This window comes from Neovison vison, chromosome 5, assembly GCF_020171115.1.
Source record: "Neovison vison isolate M4711 chromosome 5, ASM_NN_V1, whole genome shotgun sequence".
In the NCBI taxonomy this organism is placed as follows: Eukaryota; Metazoa; Chordata; class Mammalia; order Carnivora; family Mustelidae; genus Neogale; species Neogale vison.
In genome coordinates, this window is record NC_058095.1 from 11,154,772 (window position 1) to 11,177,679 (window position 22,908).

General features: G+C 38.2%; 1 protein-coding gene across 5 annotated transcripts in view; it reads left to right on the forward strand.

The window, feature by feature from the left end:
• The window catches only part of LOC122906046 (ABC-type organic anion transporter ABCA8-like), a 68,012-nt gene that overhangs the window by 31,789 nt on the left and 13,315 nt on the right, over positions 1-22,908 (forward strand). For all 5 annotated transcript variants that reach the window (XM_044247558.1, XM_044247559.1, XM_044247556.1 and 2 more), the window contains 9 exons: positions 2,077-2,196; positions 5,562-5,760; positions 7,828-7,994; positions 10,897-11,030; positions 11,979-12,116; positions 14,295-14,405; positions 19,050-19,223; positions 19,419-19,532; positions 21,838-21,957. In XM_044247558.1, coding sequence (XP_044103493.1) covers positions 2,077-2,196; positions 5,562-5,760; positions 7,828-7,994; positions 10,897-11,030; positions 11,979-12,116; positions 14,295-14,405; positions 19,050-19,223; positions 19,419-19,532; positions 21,838-21,957 — 1,277 coding nt within the window. The remainder of the gene's footprint in view (positions 1-2,076; positions 2,197-5,561; positions 5,761-7,827; positions 7,995-10,896; positions 11,031-11,978; positions 12,117-14,294; positions 14,406-19,049; positions 19,224-19,418; positions 19,533-21,837; positions 21,958-22,908) is intronic.

Below are 22,908 nucleotides of genomic sequence, written 5' to 3' on the forward strand. Positions count from 1 at the left end.
TAGAGAGATGAAAACAAATTCACACAAAAACTGGTACATGAATGTTTGTAGCAGATTTATTTGGAGTAGACAACAGCTGAAAGGACCCAGATGCCCTTTAACAAGTAAATAGTTAAATTGTGGTACATTCATGACATGTAATACCACTCAACAATAAAAAGGAACAGGCTACTGATTGCCATATGCAACAACCTTGAGGAATAGTCAGGGAACTATTCTCAGTGGAAATAGTCAATTCTAAAATATTGTATACTGTAGGGCTCAATTTATATAACATTCTTGAAATAACAGAATTCTAGAAATGAAGGGCAGATTAATAGCAGTCATAGGTTGGGAGAAGATGGGATCAGGAGTGATGGGTATGCTGTCTATGAGTAGCATGATCTTTGTGGTGATGGAAATGTTCTGTATCTTGATTGTTTTAATATCAGTAGCATGGGTGTGATATCCTACAGTGGCTTTTTAAGATATTACCATTGGGGGAAACTGAGTGAAGTGTATAGATCTCTCTATTATTTTTTATAACTACATGTGAATCTAAAATTATCTCAAGGGACACCTGGGTGGTAGTTGGGTAAGCATCCAACTCTTGATTTTGGCTCGGGTCATGATCTCAAGGTCACGAGATCAAGACCCATGTTGGGCTCTGGGCTGGATGGGGGGGTCTGCTTGGGATTCTCTCGCTCTCTCCCTCTGCCCTTCCCCCTGCTTGAACTCTCTCTCTCTCTTTCTAAAAATAAAATAAAATAAAATAATCTCCTAAAAAAGTTTAATTAAAAAAGAAAGAAAAAGTTGACTTATTATGTATGTTATTCAGAAGATTTACTCCCTGGTCATGGAGCACAAGGAGGACTGCACTGGGTGGTTGAAGCAATTAGCTGGGCCATAAGTGTGGTTAACAGACACATAAATTACCCCACAAAATCATTCAAATGTCCATTTTATGGTGACAGCACAAGCATTCCTTAGAGCCATAGGGAAAATGTTAATTGAACCCTAATTAATCTGTTCTCATACTAGTTCTAATTTAGAGGAGGCTTGTAAGATTTTAGGTGGAATGGAGAATGACACATAATGTTCACTAGCATTTTGAATCTTGCTTCTTTTCTGCTTTTCTGTCTATGCTGCTCTCACCAGGATGGAAAGTCTTTAATTGATCCTTTTGCCCAACAAGAAGTTGCAGGTGGAATTCTCAGGACATGTGTAATCAAATTAAGATTTAAAATTAGTTTTTTATTCAAGCTTTGTTGAATTAGCTGTTATTATTCCGATCTATGTAGGCAGGGACATTATTTATTGTTGTAAGAATATCCAAAGTATTTTTGGTGATCAAACTGAGGAATGAGTAGATACAGAATTGCATGTGGGAGACTGATTGCCCCTTCCCTTCCATTCCAAGATGCCCTATATCAGCTGTGTTTCTCTGTGAGGTCTTGTGAACTTTCTCTTCCACAGTCAAAAGCTGTGGAAAATTAAAAAATATGATTTATAATTTGTGTCCTTCCTTTAATAGAGATTTTTGGAACTGAAAAAATCTCCTGCACCATCCAACTAATTCTCAAAAAAATTAGTTCTTTCCCTTCGGCCGGTTAAAACACAAATGGTTCTTTGGGATGCCTGAGTGGCTCAGTGGGTTAAAGCCACTGCCTTCGACTCAGGTCATGATCCCAGGGTCCTGGGATCGAGTTCCGCATCGGGCTCTCTGCGCAGTGGGGACCCTGCTTCCTCCTCTCTCTTTCTCTCTCTGCCTGCCTCTCTGCCTACTTGTGATCTCTGTCTGTCAAATAAATAAATAAAATCTTTAAACACACACACACACACACACAGATGGAAGTTAGAGTCTTCAGTTAACTTGGGTTAATTAGTATATGGGCTATAACACAATATACAATTACAAATAATGTAGGGAATTTGAAGAACAAGGTTCCTTATTAGGAAATGTGAGTTTAAAATGTCTGACCTATCACAAGTATGACTTCATACTTTTCATATATTTGTGCTTTTTAGTTTGAAAAGTGGTCCTCAGCTCACTTGTGATCTTTGTTGTTTTGATTTTCTATTGTCTGTGTTCTGCAGCACTTTACAATGACCTGGATAGACGTCCTGACCTGGGAATTGAGAATTATGGTGTTTCCATGACAACCTTGAATGAAGTGTTCCTGAAACTGGAAGGGAAATCAGCTATTGATGAATCGGGTATGCAAACTGCATGCGAGTGATCACATAACACAATTTATAACAATGCAGTATAGATTTCCATAAGACACAAGTCCTTTCCTGGACGGGGATGAGTAAAGCCAAAATGCATCCCTGAGACTTCTGTTACCTTTCCTTCCAGTATTGCCTTGTTATTAGAGGTGACTTATTTTCTTCTAAACAGGGCTCACTGCCTTCATCCTGCTTCCCAAGAGCAATTTCAGACAAAACATTGATTTTCAGTCTCTCTCTTCCAGCGTTCTGAATACGTCCTTTCATTGCCTGCTGGTCTCCCCAGTTTCTTTTTTTTATTATTATTATTTAATTTAATTTAATTTAATTTTTTTATTAACATATAATGTATTATTTGCCCCAGGAGTAAAGGTCTATGAATCACCAGGATTACATATTTCACAGCACTGACCATAGCACATACCCTCCCCAATGTCCATAAACCAGCTACCCTATCCCTACTCCTCCCACCCTCCAGAAACCCTCAGCTTGTTTTGTGAGATTAAGAGTCTCTTATGGTTTGTCTCCCTCCCCATCCCATCTTGTTTCATTTTTTCCTTCCGTAGCCCCCACAACACCCCGCCCTGCCTCTCAAACTCCTCATATCAGTGATACCATATGATAATTGTCTTTCTCTGATGGACTTATTCACTCAGCTTAATACCCTCTAGTTCCATCCACATTGTTGCAAATGGCAAGATATCATTTCTTTTGATGGCTGCATAGTATTCCAGTGTGTGTGTGTGTGTGTGTGTGTGTGTGTGTGTGTATCACATCTTCTTTATCCATTCATCTGTTTATTGACATCTAGGTTCTTTCCATAGTTTGGCTACTGTGGACATTGATGCTATAAACATTCAGGTGCATGTGCCCCTTTGGATTACTACATTTTTATCTTTAGGGTATATACCCGGTAGTGCAATTGCTGGGTTGTAGGGTAGCTCTATTTTTCAGGTTTTTGAGGAACCTCCATTCTGTTTTCCCGAGTGGCTGCACCTGCTTGCATTTCCACAGACAGTGTAGGAGGGTTCCCCTTTCTCCACATCCTCACCAACATCTGTTGTTTCCTGACTTGTTGATTTTAGCCATTCTGACTAGTGTGTGGTAGTATCTCATTGTGGTTTTGATTTGTATTTCCCTGATGCTGAGTGATGTGGGGCACTTTTTCATTGTGTCTGTTAGACCTCCCTGATTTCTGATGAGAAGTCAGCTTTAGATCTTATTGAAAATCTCTTGTGTATGATGCGTTGTTTTTCTCCTGCTGCTCTCCAGATTCTGTTTTTGTCCTTGGCGTCTGACAGCTTGACCCTGATATCTTTAGTTGTTGATCTCCTTGCATTTATCCTGCTGGGAGTTTGGTGAGCTTTTTGTATGTGTGGTTTGTGTTTTTCATCAAATGTGAGAAGTTTTTAGCCATTAATTTTCAACTATACTTTCTGACTCTTTCTCTCTCAACTCTCTTTCTGGAACTTCCATTAATGTACGTGGTAGTGTATGTTAATATGCTTGATAATGTCTCACATTTGTCTGGGACTTCATTTTATTTTCATTCTTTTTAACTTATGTTCTTCAAACTTAATAATCTCAATTTATCTTTTGTCATGTTCACTGATTTCTTTCTTCCACCAGGAGGTATTTGTTGAGTTTTTATTTTTTTTTCACTTTTTTTTTTATTATGTTAAGTTAGCCACTGTAGAGTACATCATTAGTTTTTGATGTAGTGTTCAATGATTCACTAGTTGCATGTAACACCCAGTGTTCATCACAAAATGTGCCCTCCTTAGTGCCCATCACCCAGTGACTCCCTCCCCCCACCTCTCTTCCCCTCTGAAACCTTCAGTTTGTTTCCCAGAGTCCATAGTCTCTCACGGTTCATCTCCCTCTCCAATTTCTCCCCCTTCAATTTTCTGTCCCTTTGCCTATGGTTCTCTGTGCCATTCCTTATAGTTCATATATGAATGAAACCATATAATTATTTCTCTGCTTGACTTATTTGGCTTAGCATAATCCCCTCCAGTTCCATCCATGTTGATGTAAATGGTAGATACTCATTCTTTCTGAAGGCTGAGTAATATCCCATTGTATATATGAACCACATCTTTTTTTATCCATTCATCTGTTGAAGAGCTTTAATTTTTTCAGTCAATTTTTAAAATCGTTTATTACATATTTCAACTCAAAAATTCCCAGTTGGTTATTTTAAATAAGTTTACACTTTTTGTTATACACTCTATTTGATTGTAATACTTGGTGATTTCTAAATGTGTCGTTCAATGTACAAATATGTGTGGATTTCCAAGATACTGTTATTGACATTAAAATCATATTCCAGCACAGGCAAAATCCTGGAGCTCTCTCTATGGGATACAAGCCCACTGCCCAATTTCTCAACAATAGCAGATATCTCCCTGATTTTCAGCTTACTATCATTTTTTTGTTTATTTGGATTTTGGGGGAGTTTCAGTTTTTCTACTCCTGGGAGGTAACCTGACTCTCCAGTCTTGACCATGACTCACCATGTCTTGGGAGATCACTCCTCCTCACCACCCCATACTCTAAATTAGTCTGTCAATGCCTGCATCCAGCCAAGATCTAGTCTCTTTTAGTCTGTCTTTCTCCACTCATTTGTCTGGTAGCCAGCCCCTACTCGATTTCCTTTACAAAGGAAAGCCGCATGTACCTTGATGATATCTTGCCCAAGACTCGATGGACCTGATATGTATCTTTCTTAGCTTTTCTTTACAATCTTCTGCCTTTGTTCCCAAGTATTTGGTGAAATTGTCATGGGAAAGAATTGGTAAAAGGTGTGAACTCAGTTTGTGACTTGGGTACCAGGCCACATATGACCAGAAGAGTTTGTTTAATGCTCTCTCCTCAATCAAGTCTGAAGTTGTTCTTTCCTTCTTCTACCATGCCCCTAACATGAAAACACCCACATGTATCATCTCCTCTAGGGATGGCTCTTCCCTTTATGAAAATTTTTATTATTATTTTGCTTTCTTTGTGCTTTCATTTATCTCATGGGTTAAAAATAGCAGGTATTATTCTCTTGGGAAGAGAAGTGACAGTGTCTGGGATGCCTGGGGGGCATGATGTGATCATGCATATTTGTCATAACCTCTTTAATGCACTGTCTGTATCCATATAATATAAGATCCCCTTTCTACTCCTTTTGTTCAAGACATGAAACTTCATTGATGTTTCTAGCTCATAGCAGCAGCCAATAGCTCCACATAACACTACAGTTTCACAGAAGATTGTGATATCATTGCTAAAACATATCCTCCAGGAAGCTCCAGAAGGTCCATCTGAAATGGGATTTTGTGAATTGCTTTTTTTTTTGTATTTTGGAGATATGGCCACGTCGGGAGAAGCACAGGCAGAAAGAACTGGAGACACAGAGAGGCTTGTTGAGATGGAACAAGTTCTCAGTTCATTCAATGAGACGACAAAGACCATAGGGAGCCTAGCTCTCTGGAAACAGCAAATCTGCATGATTGCACGGGTTCGCTTCTTGAACTTAAAGCATGAAAAGAAAGCTCTCTTATCTCTGTGAGTGTCAGAGGGCCACAGGTGGTTTTTCTTTCTTTTTTCCAGTCAATACATTAAAAAACAAATCTGAGATGTAAAATCAAGAGAAGATAATGAAAAAATTAAAATAAATATATGCACCTACAAAACTGGATAAAGAATAATACCCCAGTTTGGTTAATGGTTTTAGTGGTTATCTATTGGCAGTCTAGCAGGGGAGATTTGTAACGTTTTGGGGGTGAATTTTCAGGAAAAAGTTCAAGTAATGTAGTTTTCCTGTGTTATTCCATCTCTTACAAATTTTCCACTGGGTAGGTGACTGAAACAATGAGAATCGGATTTACACCCTGCCCCCTCCCCAACATATCCATATGCCCATGCCTTATTTTGAGTATTGTACAGCAATGCTCCTGACACTTCCTTGGATGTCCTGACGCTCCCACTGGGTTCCACTTGGTCTTACCTAAATGTCATGACTTCCCACCAGCTCTCCTACGTGTTGCTAGTTCACTCTCCATACATCCTTTCTTTTTTTTAAAGATTTTATTTATTTATTTGACAGACAGAGATAACAAGTGGGCAGAGAGGCAGGCAGAGAGAGATGGGGAAGCAGGCTTCTGCTGAGCAGAGAGCCTGATGTGGGGCTCGATCCCAGGACTCTAGGTTAATGGCCTGAGCTGAAGGCAGAGGCTTTAACCCACTGAGCCACACCCTAGCACCCCCCATACTTCCTTTTTTTAAAAAAATTTCTATTTATTTATTTATTTATTTATATATAAATAAATTTAGATATTTATTTAGATAAATATTTAGATATTTATATATCTGAGTGACAGAGCATGAGCAGGAGGAGTGTCAGCCAGAGGGAGAAGCAAGCTCCCCACTGAGCAAGGAGCCCAATGTGGGACTCAATTCTAGGACACTGGGATCATGACCTGAGCTGAAGACAGATGCCTAACTAACTGAGCCATCCAGGCGGTCCCTCATTCCCCCGTACTTCCTGTGCGCACACTGGCCACTATCCCCTCTCCTCCGAATCACATCCCCTCTCAGTGGCTCACTTGTGTCTGTGGCACTTTGGCTACCAATCAGTACCTCGTCTATGAATACTTTGATGAAGTATCAAAAAGGTAGGAGGCTTGTTAGCACATAATAGAGTCTCCATAATTACTCATAAATAAGTAAGTAATGGGAATTCATTGAGAGTCTATGACAAGGAGATAGCATGATTTAAGAAAAACCTTTATTATTTATCTGGCAACCTTGTATAACAACGTCTGGAGAGATGCTGGGCATTTAGCAAGAATTCAAACAAGCTATAACATTGTAAAACAAGAAATTAGGGACAGAGAAAAGTTTTGAAGCAAGGTATAAGGATGGAACGATAAAAACTTTCAACCGAGGGGTAACTGGGTGGCTCACTTGGTAAAACATCTGACTCTTGGTTTTGGCTCAGGTCATGCTCTCAGGGTCGAGAGATCAAATCCTGTGTTGGGCTCTGTGTTCAGCAGGGAGTCTTCTTGGGGATTCTCTCTCTCTCTCCCTGTACTCCTCCCCACCTGACTCATGCCCTCTCTCTGTCTCTCTCTCTCAAATTAAAAAAAAATTTTTTCAACTTCCTTGAAATGGTGACTACAAGAGAATAAAGAATAACTGAAAATTTGAGCTCAGTGACTAAAGAAATCCTGCTGTCACTAACAGCAATAGGGACTATCTGAAGAGGAGTAGCTGTGAAGAAAACGGAGTCCAGAGCATTGATGGATTAACTAGCAGGAAGGGAGAGCAAAGAACTGGAGTCTCAGGAGAGAAGACGAATCTGTAGGCACAGTTCAAGGACACCTGACCCTTGAAACTGTGTGGGATAAGCCATAACCTAAGAGTAAGAAGAGAAGGGAACCAAGGATAAGTGTCCATTTTGTCATCTTTAATCCAGAGGTGGGAAAGGGGCAGAAACTCAAGAAATGAATCCGAGAGCTCGATGTTTAATTTTCATAATCTCTTGATCTCATCACATCATCATCCACTCAGATAGTTCTGAAAGGTTCAGAAATGACTGTGCATTCACGCTGGCCCTTTTCTTCTGGGTAGGCTCTTGATTCTAGGAGTTGGAATTTGCCCTCTTCTTTTGAGGACTATCCGCAACAGAATATATGAAATGAGCTACACTTGGGAACTTTCTCCTCATTTATACTTTCTTGCTCCTGGACAACCACCACGCGATCCTCTCACTCAATTACTGATCATCAATAAAACAGGTAATGATGGGGTGTGTACTCCATTCCTGAATGCATTCCCTGTTACGAGCATTACTTAGAAAACATAAAATGTGTGAGAGAAAAATGAACTTTGGGCTTCTTCAGCATAAAACCACTCATGAGTCTTGAGGGTGATGAGTACAAGCCCACAGTGGAAAAGGAACTAGGAAAGGATTTGCTGAGGAGAAATAAATTTTTTGGTGGCTGTGCGCAAAATGAAATGCTTACAATTCAGTGGGTTTCAATGTATTTCACAGAATTGTGTGACCATCGTTACAACTTATTTTAGGACATTTTCATCTCAAAAAAGAATTCCCATACTCACTGAGTGCTCACTCCTATTCACTCTGTCCCCTGCTCAGAGAAAGCACAAGTTTTCTTTCTGTTTCCATGGATCCACTACTCTGGACATTTAATATAAGTAGAATTATGCAATGTAGGTTCTTTTATGACTGACCTCTTTCACGTAGCATAATGTTTTCAAGGTTCATCTATGTTGTATCATGTTTCAACATTAAACAAAATGTTTCATTTTGTTTAATATTGAATTACTCAATATTAAACATGTTTCAATATTTAAAAAATTAAATAATTTTTTAATTGTGGAATAATATTCCTTCCTGGGACTGTGCTACATTTTATTTATTATTCATCAGTTGATGGGTATATGCCTCCAATAACTGGCTATTATGAATATTGCTGCTATAAAAGTCCAAGTTTTTGTACAAACATACTTTTTTTTTTTTCATCTCTTTGGGGTATAAAACCCAGAGGTCATATGGTGACAGTATTTAAACTTTTGAGGAACAGCTAAACTCTTTTAAAGTGACTACCCCAATTTATTATTATGCTAGCAGTTTGTGAAGATTCCAGTTTCTACACATTTTCATCCAAATTTGTTATTTCCTTTTTTGGTCATACCCCTTTTAGTGTGAATCAAGTAGTATCTTGTGGTTAGATTTGCATTTTGCTAGTAACTAGTGACCTTAGGCATCTTTTCATGTATATCTTTTCATTATTGACCATTGTATATCTATCTTTGGAGAAATGTCTTTTAAAATATGGGTTGTATGTCCTTTTTATTGAATCCTAAGTGTTCTTTATATATTCTAGATACATGTCTCTTCTTAGATGCAATAGATCCTCACTATTCACAGATTCTGTATTTGCAAACTTATCTAGTCAGGAAAATTTATTTGTGACACCAAAACCAATACTCATGGCTCTTTCATAGTAAGTCACAGATATGTCCACAGAAATGAAAAATTGGAGTCGCCTGATGCACAATTTCTAGCTGAGGTAAACAAGATGATGGTCTGCCTTGTTTTAGGTCTCACACTATACATAAATATCCTTTCTGTAGTCCATTTAGGGCCATGCTTTTCACATTTTCTTGCTTTTTTGGATGATTTTGCAGTTGAAAATGACCCCCAAGAATAGGGTCGAGGTGCTTTCCAGTGTCCCTAAGTAGGGAAGGCTGTGAGGTAACTTACAGAGAAAATATGTGTGTCAAATAAACTTTGTTCAGGCATGAGTTATAGTGCCCTTGGCTGTGAGATCAACATTAATGAATCAACAATATATACACCAAAACATATAAAAATATGGTGATATATTGATTGATCAAAGAAACTGTTGTGACCAGAAGCTCACAGGAACCGAACCTTGTGTTTCTCTTCAGAGCAATAATTGAGAATTCACTAATTCCATGTTTGTGGTGATGTTAGAGCATATATGTACCATGAATAATAAGAATCAATGGCAAAAATTTTGCAAATATTTCACCTCACCCTGTAGATTGCCTTTGCATTTTCTCATTGGTGTCCATTGAAACATAATGTTTTAATTTTTATGAGATCTAACTTGTTTTTTTCCCTTGATTGTGCTTTTGGTGTCATATCTAAGTAAGCTTTACCTAACCCAAGATCACAAAGATTTACTTCTCTATTTCCTTCTAAGGTTTTTATACTCTTAGTTCTTATATGTAGGTCTCTGATCCATTTTGAGTTAATTTTTTTGTATGGTGTGAGGAAGGGATGCAACTTCAATAGCTATCCAGTTATCTTCCTGAGAGGGTCTGGCCACCAACCTTTCTCATTCCTTCCAGTCCCATGTTGCAGAAACTCCATCCCAGGCAGTGAGAGGTCTGGATTTCTCTTCTTCCATCCATCCCCTACTCATAAGATGGAAGCTCTATCCTAGGCACAAGTTCTTGACTAGATCCAATCAGAGTGGATCTTCCTGTCATACTAATCAATGACAGGGAATGAAGGGATAGATTTTTTACTCAAATGCCAGTTTCTTAGTGCTCTTACCTAGATTTATTAGATTTTCTTAAATAAATGTGGAGTTTTTTTTTCTTTTTTCATTTTCTATATGCCCTTAAGACAGTCAGGAGATTTTAACTTATTGGATTTTTAGTGATTTTCACAAGTTATGGTTGTCTTTTTAGGGGAAGGTCCACAAACCTCTCCATGCCTTCGTCCAACAAGTTGACTTCCCAATTCACGACACATTTTGAAAGTCAGTTAATAAGGTAGCAGTAGTAAAGTGAGATTTAGCAATTTTGGTGGTTAATTACTGGAGATTATCTGTATCACTAAAACCTTAATTGTTATGGCCACTTGATGCAATATTCTAGGGGAAAATATCTATTCCAAATGCCATATGGTGGTAAAAAAGACTTTCACCTTTCACATTAGCAGTAATCAGAAGCAAATAAATATAAAGTAAATTGCATGACAAGTGAATAGACTTAATTCAAAGTAGCAAGTATGTTCTGATGTGGAAAAATATCCTGACCATATTACAGTAAGGATCACATAATGACATTAATTATAATTTTACTATACAACCTGATATTGATTTTCTAAGTTTTGTGATATACCTATCTACAACTCAGGGGCAAGCATTGATGACTTTATACATTCTGTGGAGCATCAGAACATAGCTTTGGAAGTGGATGTATCTGGAACCAAAACTGGCATGGATGACCCGTCTTATAATGGAGCCATCATTGTATCTGGTAATACAGAGGTATGCTGGTTTCTGTTCCATAATGTTTCCCAAAGGTGTATAAAAGCTAATATAATACCAGTGTACTCAGTTCTCCCCTTTAGGAAATAAAATGAAAAACAAATACAGCTTTTATTACTTAATGAGTGGCAGTCATTAATATGATGAATAATTCATACCTCAGTCATTGTCTACCAATAAAAATGACCTGTATTAGCAAAATAAATACTATATAATACCCACTGTCAAGTGCGTATTTGAGTCCAAAGAACTCAGATTTCCTCTCAGCGATTTTACTATACATATATTGTGAAACCTCTGTTTTATTCTTTTTTTAAAAGATGTTATTTATTTATTTATTTATTTGACAGACAGAGATCACAAGTAGGCAGAGAGGCAGGCGGTGGGGGAGGGGTGCAGGTAGAACAGTCTCCCTGCTAAGCAGAGTGGCCGATGCGGGGCTCGATCCCAGGACACTGGGATCATGACCTGAGCCGAAGGCAGAGGCTTTAACCCACTGAGCCACCCAGGTGCCCCTGTTTTATTCTTTAACAGTAATAATTGATTCTAGCCTTAAGCCAGACATCTGGTGTCTTGAAAATAAGATACAGCCTATGTATATTTTTTTTCCTTACACAGTGTGTGTTTTTTGCTTTGATTATTTGACATCATTTTAAAAACATGATCTTCTTGTTAAAATATTGAATTTTGGGGCACCTGGATGATTCAGTTTTTAAGCATCTTCCTTCAGCTCAGGCCGGTATTCCAGGGTCCTGGGATCAAGTCCCGCATCAGGCTCCCTGCTCGGCAGGAGTCTGTTTCTCCCTCTCCCACTCCCCCTGCTTGTGTTCCCTCTCTCACGGTCTGTCAAATAAATAAATAAAATCTTAAAGAAAATAAATTGAATTTTGACCTCTTCAGAAAAAAAAAAATCTTTGATAATTTATAACCTTTCTTTTTATATTTTAGAATTACAGTTTTTCATTAGCATGTAATACCAAAAGACTAAATTGCTTCCCAGTTCTTATGGATATCATTAGTAATGCACTACTTGGAATGATTATACCATCAGCACATATCCAAACTGACAGAAGTACCTTTATAATGGTAAGTATATTGACTCTCCTCCATCAGGATCTGGTAAAGATCACTCTTCTAAGTGCTGTGATCTATTATTACTGCATAATAAATTACCACTTGGATTCATGCTAGCTCCTGGTTTTGAAAAATCAATACACTTTTAGAGCTTCAATTTTTTAAATAATCTCTACACCCAACGTGGGGCTTGAACTCTCAACCACAAGATCAAGAGTCACATGCCCTACTAACTAACCTGGCCAAGTTCCCCTAGAGCTTCAAATTTTTAAATGCAAAACAGAACTAACAAAATATTTTTCAGAGAATGTGACAAAAATGAACTTATGGAGCACTGAAACTAGCACAAAAATAGCAAAAGATGGAAGGAAGGAGGGAAGAGGGGAGGGGGGGAGAGAGAGGAAAAGAAATTGAAGTCTTATTAGTACTTTTAGAAATGCTACAAAAGGAAAAAATTTAGGACAAAGTTCAGGCCATAACTGCAGACTGGTTACATTAGAATTACTCCAATTTCTTGTAATAAATACTCATTATCTGAGCCAACTCTAGACCTACCAAACCAGTTTTTTCATACCTGGGGGAGGCAGGGGCGGGGCAGGGGGGGTGAAGCTCAGGTGATTAGATTATATACAGTCTTGTACGTTTGGAAACCAGAATACCTATTAGAGTTTGTAACTATTCCTTTTTTATTATTTCCTAAATATATTTCTTCCTCTTAGAGAGTTCTTCGAACACAGAGACCATACAAAGTATTTTGTACCTGAGATAAGGTCTGGAACATGATAAGCACTAAGTAATTTATTTGCTAAATGCATAAATGAATGTCAGAGGTCAGCAAATTATCTATATTCCATACCACTATAGGGTTTTATATATGGGTTTTATATATGGCTAAGGACCAGCTACCCATGTGTATATAAAATGAACCCACCATTATTTTTATACACTCCTGCAAAATCTTGAGTTAGTTTCTTACAACATACGTCAAGTCATGGTGTGTTCAGAAAATAAAAATCCCTTTCATTAAGAAGGTGTAAGAAGCAAAATCATTAAAGCAAAAATTCTAATTCTCCATCAAGTATTAGTTGATTTTAGAACCTATGCTATAGTTCATTTCATTAACTTCCTATCAGTTTTCTGGTTTCTGAGTGAGGATACAAACTGAGCAATGTGCCTTGAGCTTCCATCTAGGAAAACATTCTGTTTAGCCATAAGAAGTTTGACACCAGCCATTTTAATTAACCTTGTATTTAGGAGCCCGACATCAGAACTTTGATATCTCCAGCAACTCATTTCCTGTTCTATTTGAATTTACCTATTCACTGCTCAAGTAATAGTCTTCTGTAGCTTTAGACCTTGTGTCTGTCCTGCTCAAAGTCACGGGCTTACCACTGAGTGCTGAACCCACACAGCCTGTAAGGTGTTCTGAAAAGGTCCTGTCAATAAGCCCAGATTTCACCTTCCCATAGTTAGCAAGGGTTTCTCTCACGATCAGGTTGAAGAGGACCAGACTCTGCTTACAACTTTTTTCAGTAATCTGTGTAATCAAACACCACCTAGGTAGATCATGAAAGTAACATGGAAACTGCTTTCAGGAGAGCCTGTGAATCTTCAGTCCTCAAAGATTTCTCCAAACAGGAGCAACAAATGTGTGTAGCCAAGGTCAAAGCTTTTTCTTGGAGATTTTACTTCCCCTTCTCGTACTGTACTTTATCTCTCCTTTTGAACCCTTGAGCAGTGTTTATCTGATTTCGTGGTATACCTAGACAGATACTGATCATCACTGTGCCCATAAAACATCTGATAGGATTTTTTGACTCAAGCTATCACATTTGAAATAATTAAATAGGAGTTAAAAATGGAATGTGAATGATCATTATTTATTGTTTACCGTAAGAGATGCATAACATAAGAAAATGACAAATCTTACTCCTTTTTTATCTTCCAACTCTGTCATATTATCATTTCATTCACCTTCTTTGAGTCATTTTCCTTACCCATGAATTGGGATAGAAAGCCAACAGTTAAGCTTCAAATTTGGAACAAAAAATGGATAAGGAAAGAGTTTGGGAACCTCCACAGGGACCCAAGGCAGGAGTGTATATCATTAGTTTAATATTTTTAAAAATGTATTCCAGAGAACAAATTTTGAATCTGTTATTCAGCTCATTGTATTCTTTTCATTTTCAGGACAGAGAGAGTAGTATTCCATACGAATTCCAACTATATACCATATTCTGGTTGATTTTGATATCCTCATGTTCTCCTTATATTGCCATGAGCAGCATTGATGACTATAAGGTAATAATGAAACCTTCATTATTTTTTACAGATAGAAGCTGAAGGTAATATAATTATAGGATTTTCCTTTGGGCTATTTATGCATGTTTAACAGAGCAGCCAACTCAGCAATAAGTCCTAAGATATAATGTTGTTTTTTTTTTTTAAGATGTTATTTATCCATTTGAAAGAGAGAGACAGTGAGAGAGAGCATGAGAAGGGAGAAGGTCAGAGGGAGAAGCAGACTCCCCATGGAGCTGGAAGCCTGATGCGGGACTCGACCCCGGGGACTCTAGGATCATGACCTGAGCCCAAGGCAGTCGCTTAACCAACTGAGCCACCCAGGCGTCCAACATTTTTTAAGTCTTTATAAATATAGGAATAAATAAATAGATTACAGATAGAGAATGTTTCTAAAATTTACATGGATAGACAGAGCCTAGAACAGACAAAATAACTTTGAAAAAGAAAAAGTGTTGGGTGAGTTATGCTTCTGACTTCAAGGCTTACTACAAAGTTATAGGAAAGAAGAATGTGTTGTATTTATTTAGGCAAGTAATATGGGCATATGAAATGAAATAGACCACTTAGGTATTACCAGTTGATTTTCAGTAAAATCAGGGAATTCAGCAAATTTTACCAGAACAACCTGATACTGGTATATGAGGAAAGAAAAATGCTCTCAACACTCACCTTATGCCATATACAAAATTATTTTGAAATAAATCATAGGTTTTGTGGTGGGCAGTTATTTCCTAAATAAGACAGAATAAGCATATGCTTCAAAGAAAATGAGAGCTTGAAACTCATCAAAGTTAAAACCTTACTTTTTGTAAAACACCAATAATAAAGTAAAAAACTTTGCCGGGAGAAAAATATTCACAACACTCATATATTTAACAAAAGCCTTATATCATGCTTGTGTTGGCAGCACAGAGATTAGATTGGGAAGATTTGCAGAAGCGTAACAGGGACCCTACACAATGTAACAAAAATCTGTGAAGCGTGCCATCTTAAAAAAAAATTATGTCAAGAATATAAAGAACTTTTAGTAATAGAAGACAGCCTAAATTGAAAGATAGCCTAATTTTAATAAAATATAGCCTCTGTAATAAAAGCCTATTTTAAAGATGGGCAAAAATTTGAACAAACACTTCACCAAAGAAGATATACAGAAGGAAAATCTCCCATAAAAAGAGGGCCAATATCAGAGTAATCAGGAAAATAGCCCCAATGAAGGTCCTCTACTCATTTAAGTAAAATGAATAACATTAACATGACTAAAAATCCCAAGTTTGTGAGGATTTGGAGACACGAATGCTTACGCTTTGTCAGCAAGAATGTAAAATGCACAATCACTTTGCTAAGCAATTTGGCTCTGTCTTGTAAAGTTCAAAATACATGTATGATATGGTCCAGAATTTCTCTCCTAAGTATTTACCTGGGAGAAAAGAAAACATCTTTCCACATACAGACTGGTACGTTACCATTCTTGGTAGCTTTATTCGTAATGGCCAACAATCTGAAACAATCCCAATTTCTATCAAGCTGTGAACTGATAAATGTAGCCATATTGTCATGTGATTTCATGTGTGATTCCACATCATGGAATACTACTGAACAATACAAAAGAAGGAACAACTAAAAATGTGTCGGCATGGGTATGACTCAACTTAGACTGAAGGAATTAAGACAGAAAAGAGTAAATCCTAAATGATTTCATTTATAGGGAATTCTCAGAAAGATAGAATAAATACATAGTGACAGAAAGCAGACCTGATAAAACAGACCAAGATAAAGTCTATTGACTGTAAAGGAGCATGGGAAATTGGGGGTGACAGGGAATGAAAATGCTCTATACTTGATTATGAGTGTGGTACAGGGATATATGCATTTGTCAAACCCCTTGCAACTGTATACTTAACAGGGATATTTTTCAAAATTACATTTCAAAAGTTAATGAGGGGCGCCTGGGTGGCTCAGTGGGTTAAAGCCTCTGCCTTCAGTTCAGGTCATGATCCCAGGGTACTGGGATTGAGCCCCACATCAGGCTCACTGCTCAAGGGGGAGTCTGCTTCCCCCTCCCTCTCTGCCTCTCTGCCTACTTGTGATCTCTGTCTGTCAAATAAAAAAATAAATAAAGTAAAATCTTCTTTAAAAAAGTTAATGAAAAAAATAACTGAAATAAAAGAAAATAGTATTTTGAAAATGGGACGACTCCGATTAAAAAATAAATTTCAATGTTTAACAGAAAATCTGTTTATAATTTTCATTTACAGGTACTCTTTCAATAATCCCAGTGAATTTTCAATGTATCTACAAGTATTTGGAGCACTTTGTAGGATGAAGATTTTGATTCAGTAGTTCTGGGTGGAGACAAATTTTGAGCGGCAGGGTGGTGAACTTATGACTAATCAACCCAGGCCAACTCGCATAAGCTTTATTTGTAGATCTTAATAGAATATCCTTTAATGGTTCCATTTTGGTAACTTCTACACAAAATGACCTTGTCTAACCATCTTTATCTGTTTGAAACTTCCTCCCTCTTCAAAGTAATTCTGTTGTCCAAAGGAAGGGAATGCTATCAGAATAATGTCCTCTTCTCTTCCTAGTGTAGAACCTCCAGGAATCTTGGGGAATTCTATTTGCTGGCCTGATGTAACTGTCAGCCATCCTGCTGTTAACACAGTCCTAATTTTAAAATGTCTCCCACAGGGATCGCCTGGGTGGCTCAGCTGGTTAAGCGTCTGTCTTCAGCTCAGGTTGTGATCCCAAGGTCCTGGGATCAAGTCCCACATCAGACTACTTGCTTGGTGGGGAACCTGCTTCTCCTTCTCTGCCTGCCACTCCCCTTGCTAGTACCCTCACTTTCTCTCTGGCAAATAAATAAGTAAGATCTTTAAGAGGAAAAAAAAATGTCTCCCATAAGAAACACACACACTTTCTTTCTCTGGCCTATGTGATGCCACAATTCCATCATGTTTCCAATACCCTGCCACTGTCTGTCTCCCTCTAGTGAACATCTCATTCTTCCCCATTGTCTCTAAATTCTGGAACTCCTCAGACACCAACCCTTATCTCTCTCATCATGCTACATGTCATTTTCTCCTCAGTAAGCTCTTTGAACCTGAGGGCTTCAAACTCCCTTTACCTAACCCATCACTCACAGATTTGACTGCACCCCAGATCTCTAATTTCTAACATTCCCTCCAGGGTGATCTGAACTCCCTTCTCAGGGTCCCCACTGGGAGCAGCATCACACACTCAAACTTCATGTCTCCAAAGCTGAATTTATGGTATTCTTAAATGTGGACCCCCTTCCATATTTCCTGCCTCTGTAGATGGCAGACCCAGACACACAGGTGCTCTGTCAGAACGTGAAATCACAATTCATCCCTCTCATGGCTTCACCCACAGATCAGTCTGGCATTAGAACCTTGTTAGACATTGTGTGAACTGAACAGAGCTGTGATGGGAAATTTGAATTAAGTATCCTTAGGTCCGATTACATGTAAGACAGGAGCCTCATTTAGCTAATCAAAGACCACTAGCAAATGAATTTAACTATTTATAAGTAGTTAAGTAGTATTTTTAAGTAGTTGATAAGTAGTTTAAAAAATGTAACTTAGGATGTTTATTCAGAGAAAGACAAGGAATACAAAATACATAATGTTTATGAATGTAATACTATTTTATATATATTTATTATATACAAACAGTGAGCACAAGTCTCTCCCCAAAGATGATATAGTTTATAAGTATAAAATGCTATACTTTATATTCTACATAAATATATAATATAGTATGTATTCTTATATAATATAAAATTGCTTTATTCTTTTAATTATAAGATGCATATAAGATGCATTAAAAATGATGCATTGGGGTTGTTATGGCATAACACGCATTCAAAGATTTATTAACCATCCAAATATTTATGCATATGTATATCAATATTATTACATGAATAAATATCACGTACTTTGTATTCCTTGTCATTCTCTGAATAAACATAACAAATCCCATACTTTAAAATTACTTATCAAGTGATATGGGGTTTGGCACAAATTAAACAATTATGATAAACAATTAAACAATTTTGAATATACTTTTTCTTTTAAAAATAGTTAAATTCAGGGAGCCTGGGTGGCTCAGTCAGTTAAGGGTTTGCCTTCGGTTCAGGTCATGATCACGGGATCCTGGGATCAAGCCCCACACTGGGATCCCTGATCAGTGGAGTCTGCTTCTCCCTCTGTCCCTCCACCACTTTCTTTCTCTTGGTCTTTCAAATAAACAAATAAAATCTTTTAAAAAATAGTTAATTTGCTGATGGTCTCTGATTAGCCAAATGAGGCTCCTAACTGAGATGTAATTTGATTTACGTTCCTGTACATCATTCATCTCTCTATAGTTTACTGTCATTACACTTGGACCTTCCTTCACACTATTTCTACCGGGTGTGGGATGAACATCCATGCTGTTAACCAAAGCAGCAAACTGATCATTTATGTTTGGGACTCTCCGTATCCTTTGGTCCAGTTGCTTATAGCATGATGCAGAATTATTAAAAATGAAAATTTTGTTTGAATATTTCCTTCCATAAACCACATTTTCTGAAGCCTTGAGTTGAAATACCACTTTGTGTCTTTGCCGTGTTTTAATCAGAGCAAAGTTCAGTCCCAGCTGTGGATTTCGGGGCTCTTCCCTTCTGCGTACTGGTGTGGGCAGGCGTTGGTGGATGTTCCAATGTACTCCTTGAGCTTCCTTCTTATGTATTTGATAGACTACGGCTTAAACTTCGACGGCACTCTGATCACACTTATAAGTGAGATTATACAAGTAAGTGACCATCTTCATAGAACAAATATCATTGTATGCTTTAATGAAAGCATTTGAAGGGGCAAACTCTTTGCCTTGATGTTTACATTCTTGCAAATCAAATCACTGTAGAACCTGGTGCTCTGACAATCTTTTGGACTCTAACATTTTCTTAAATTGCATTTGTCTTTAACTAAACATTCCTGTTGATTTCAGATCCTGTGTTCTTTTGGCTATGCTGCCTCCCTTATCTTCTTGACATATGTGATTTCATTCATTTTTCGCAAGGGGAAAAGAAATAGTGGCATTTGGTCTTTTTGCTTCTTTATGGTAAGTGTATTTCTTGTGAACATTCATTTTATGTATTTAAATAAACAATTCTGAGCCATTCCTTTAAAATGGGCCCTCAGTAGAATGAAAAATTAGTATTATAGTCTAAAATATTTTGTTTTCCTTATATGGGATCCTTTTCAAAATCTGCATCTTTTTCCTCTTCCTAATTTCTACCATTGTCTCTTTTAAAAGTCACTGAATTGTTTCTACAACCATGAGGTATTTGCTAGAAGGAAACCTGGAATCTTCTTGTATCTTCTTTCTACTGAGAATAAATAAGCCCCAAGACCTCCACAAAGCCATGAGGATTACAAATATGGTTGCTAGCATAGTTAAAACTAAAAACTACTTCTCTATACTCTACTAGAATTAATTCCATAAAAGCAACACTTATTTTATCTAAACTAGAAAGGAAAAATATGTGTCATCTCCTAGTATCTACTCTAATTTCCTGTCATTCCAGTGGCCAAAAAGTAAATTATCATTTCAACAAATATTAGTTGGCTTCCAACAACGTGTCACAAACTAAGACCAATAACACAGAAAAAATAGTTTCAACCCTGAGAGGGAACTCAGAGGGTAAACAAAGAAGTAAACAGCCACTTACTAAAGCAAAGTGGGAAGGAAAAGATTATCTCTTTTTCAGGGATTGTTTCTATGACAACCAGAGTCGGGAAAGATTAACTTAGGAAAATGAGAGCACAGATTTGCTTGAGGAGTTGAAACCTGAAGAGTGAGATTTTAGTAGCTAGAGAAAACTGGTGATTCTGTGTGTGAACAGAAACTCAGGGGAGAAAGTCCAGGTTTGTCCTGGGAACTGGTAATCATCTGGCATGGATAAGGACAGGAAAACGTACAGCATGGGCGTGGTCCTAGTTATGGTAAAAATATTGGTTGGAACCACATTGGCTTATTTTTTTTTTTTTACACTCATCTTATGTCTGTGTTTATTTCTCAATTTTTTAATTTTTTTTATTTTTTCCCCAATTTATTTATTTTCAGAAAAACAGTATTCATTGTTTTTTCTCCACACCCAGTGCTCCATGCAAGCCGTGCCCTCTATAATACCCACCACCTGGTACCCCAACCTCCCACCTCCCCGCCACTTCAAACCCCTCAGATTGTTTTTCAGAGTCCATAGTCTCTCATGGTTCACCTCCCCTTCCAATTTACCCAAAAGCACATACCCTCCCCAATGTCCATAACCCTACCCCCCTTCTCCCAACCCCCCTCTCCCCAGCAACCCACAGTTTGTTTCGTGAGATTAAGAGTCACTTATGGTTTGTCTCCCTCCCTATCCCATCTTGTTTCATGGATTCTTCTCCTACCCACTTAAGCCCCCATGTTGCATCACTACTTCCTCATATCAGGGAGGTCATATGATAGTTGTCTTTCTCCGCTTGACTTATTTCGCTAAGCATGATACACTCTAGTTCCATCCATGTTGTCGCACATTGGCTTTTAATGACGCACTCAAGAGGGGCGCCTGGGTGGCTCAGTGGGTTGAGCTTCTGCCTTCGGCTCGGGTCATGATCTCAGGGTCATGAGATCGAGCCCCGCATCAGATTCCACATGCAGTGGGGAGTGTGTTTGAGATTCTCTCTCTCTCTCTCTTTCTCTCTCTCTATGCCCTCCCACCACACCCCACTCCCACGCTGTCTCTCTCTCTCTCTCTCAAATAAATAAATAAATCTTAAAAAGAAAGAACTATACTTTTAGGAAGAATATGCTGAATGCCTTAAAAATAGTAATTTGTTACACAAAGAAGTACAAAGACTTTTAGGAAGCTTTTATCATTGCAGTGTTTTAGAAGAAAAAGTCTGAGAGCTCCTGTTATCCCTGTAACTATTTCTTATCCCTGAATTTTGAATTTGAGTACTTCTACTGAAGCCACTGCGGGCTGTTCCATGTGTTTCCCCACTGGTGTCCCTGATGGAAGTCTCCTCTCACTGTCGCCATTACCTCATTCCCAGGAGATGTCCGTTTGTGTTCCCTCGGATTAGTGCTTATCTACTAATTTTACCTCCAAAACAAATATAATGCCAACTTTCTTCCTTTCCTGAAATGAAAGTAAGCTATCTATTAGATCCTAGATTTACCCCATCACGTCTCATTCATGACGCTCCCGGTGAAAGGAATCTAGCTAAGTCACCGAGAGAACATGTCAATGGAGATACACTGATTGCCCTTGTGTTTCTGAGGTGGGAGTTGAAATTAGGAATATCCTCAGGATGAACCATCTCAATTTGGAGAATATGTGGAAATGCAGAGTGGTTAACATGCATGTCGGTATCTTCTTTAGATCTGCAGCATCTCTGTGTTTATATTGTTGTTTGAGAGCTTTGAACATGTCAGCCTGTACTGCATCACCTTTCTGGTACCACACGCCACGTTAATTGGCTGTATGTTGTTATATTATCAGGTAGGTAATGCCACCGTCTGCCCCAGTGTCGTGGAAATGCTCAACCAGTTGTGGAAGCTATGCTCGGCCTTGGGGCCCTTCCCCGTGCTGAATATACATGACCTTTAAAGATGTCTACCTCATGGATGCCAGTTGAATTCCTCCCAGATAGGCGGTGTGTTCCAGTTAGAAAACCTGGTCCTGGTCCGTGTGTGGGGAGACAGGGCGACGGGTGGTAGGCAATACAGCAGCCTTTCTACACTCCTGGGTGCTCAGTTTCAGGAGGAGGCAAATGAAATATCACTAATCTTTGGGATCTCAAGATTCTAGAGAGGCTTTTGATAGGAATAAAATCCCCCTCCCCTTTTTTTCTAACTGATTGATAGAGAACTATCAACTTCTATAAACATATAGATAGAGAAGTAGAATTATAGACTTTTACAAGAGGAACAAAGATACAGTACATGAGTGACAATAGGGAAAGGGAGAGGAAAAAAGAAAGGGGTCATCTAAAGGATCAACAGGCATAGGAGCATACCAGAGCTATATGAAGCTCTGGTAAAAATATTGGTTGGAACCACATTGGCCTTTAATGACGCACTCAAGAAGGGCACCTGGGTGGCTCAGTGGGTTGAGCTTCTGTCTTCAGCTCAGGTCATGATCTCAGGGTCATGAGGGGGACAAGGAGAAACCCCGTTTCTCTCTGATTATTTGAAGAGGCTAACAGAGATGCCCAAGATTGTCTTACGAGGTAAGGCATAATTGCTAATCCTGTTGCTTCAAATAAAAGCACAGTGCCTCACCGACCTTGGGAGGAAGGAATACCACCACTTACTGCACATTTTGGAATGGGCATCTACCAATACCTGTGGTGAAATCAGGCAACGTGTTAGCAGAGCTGTTCAGTGGGTCAGTTCACATTCATATAGAAAAAACTCATGAAACCAAAAAACTTCCTAATTTCACCATTCT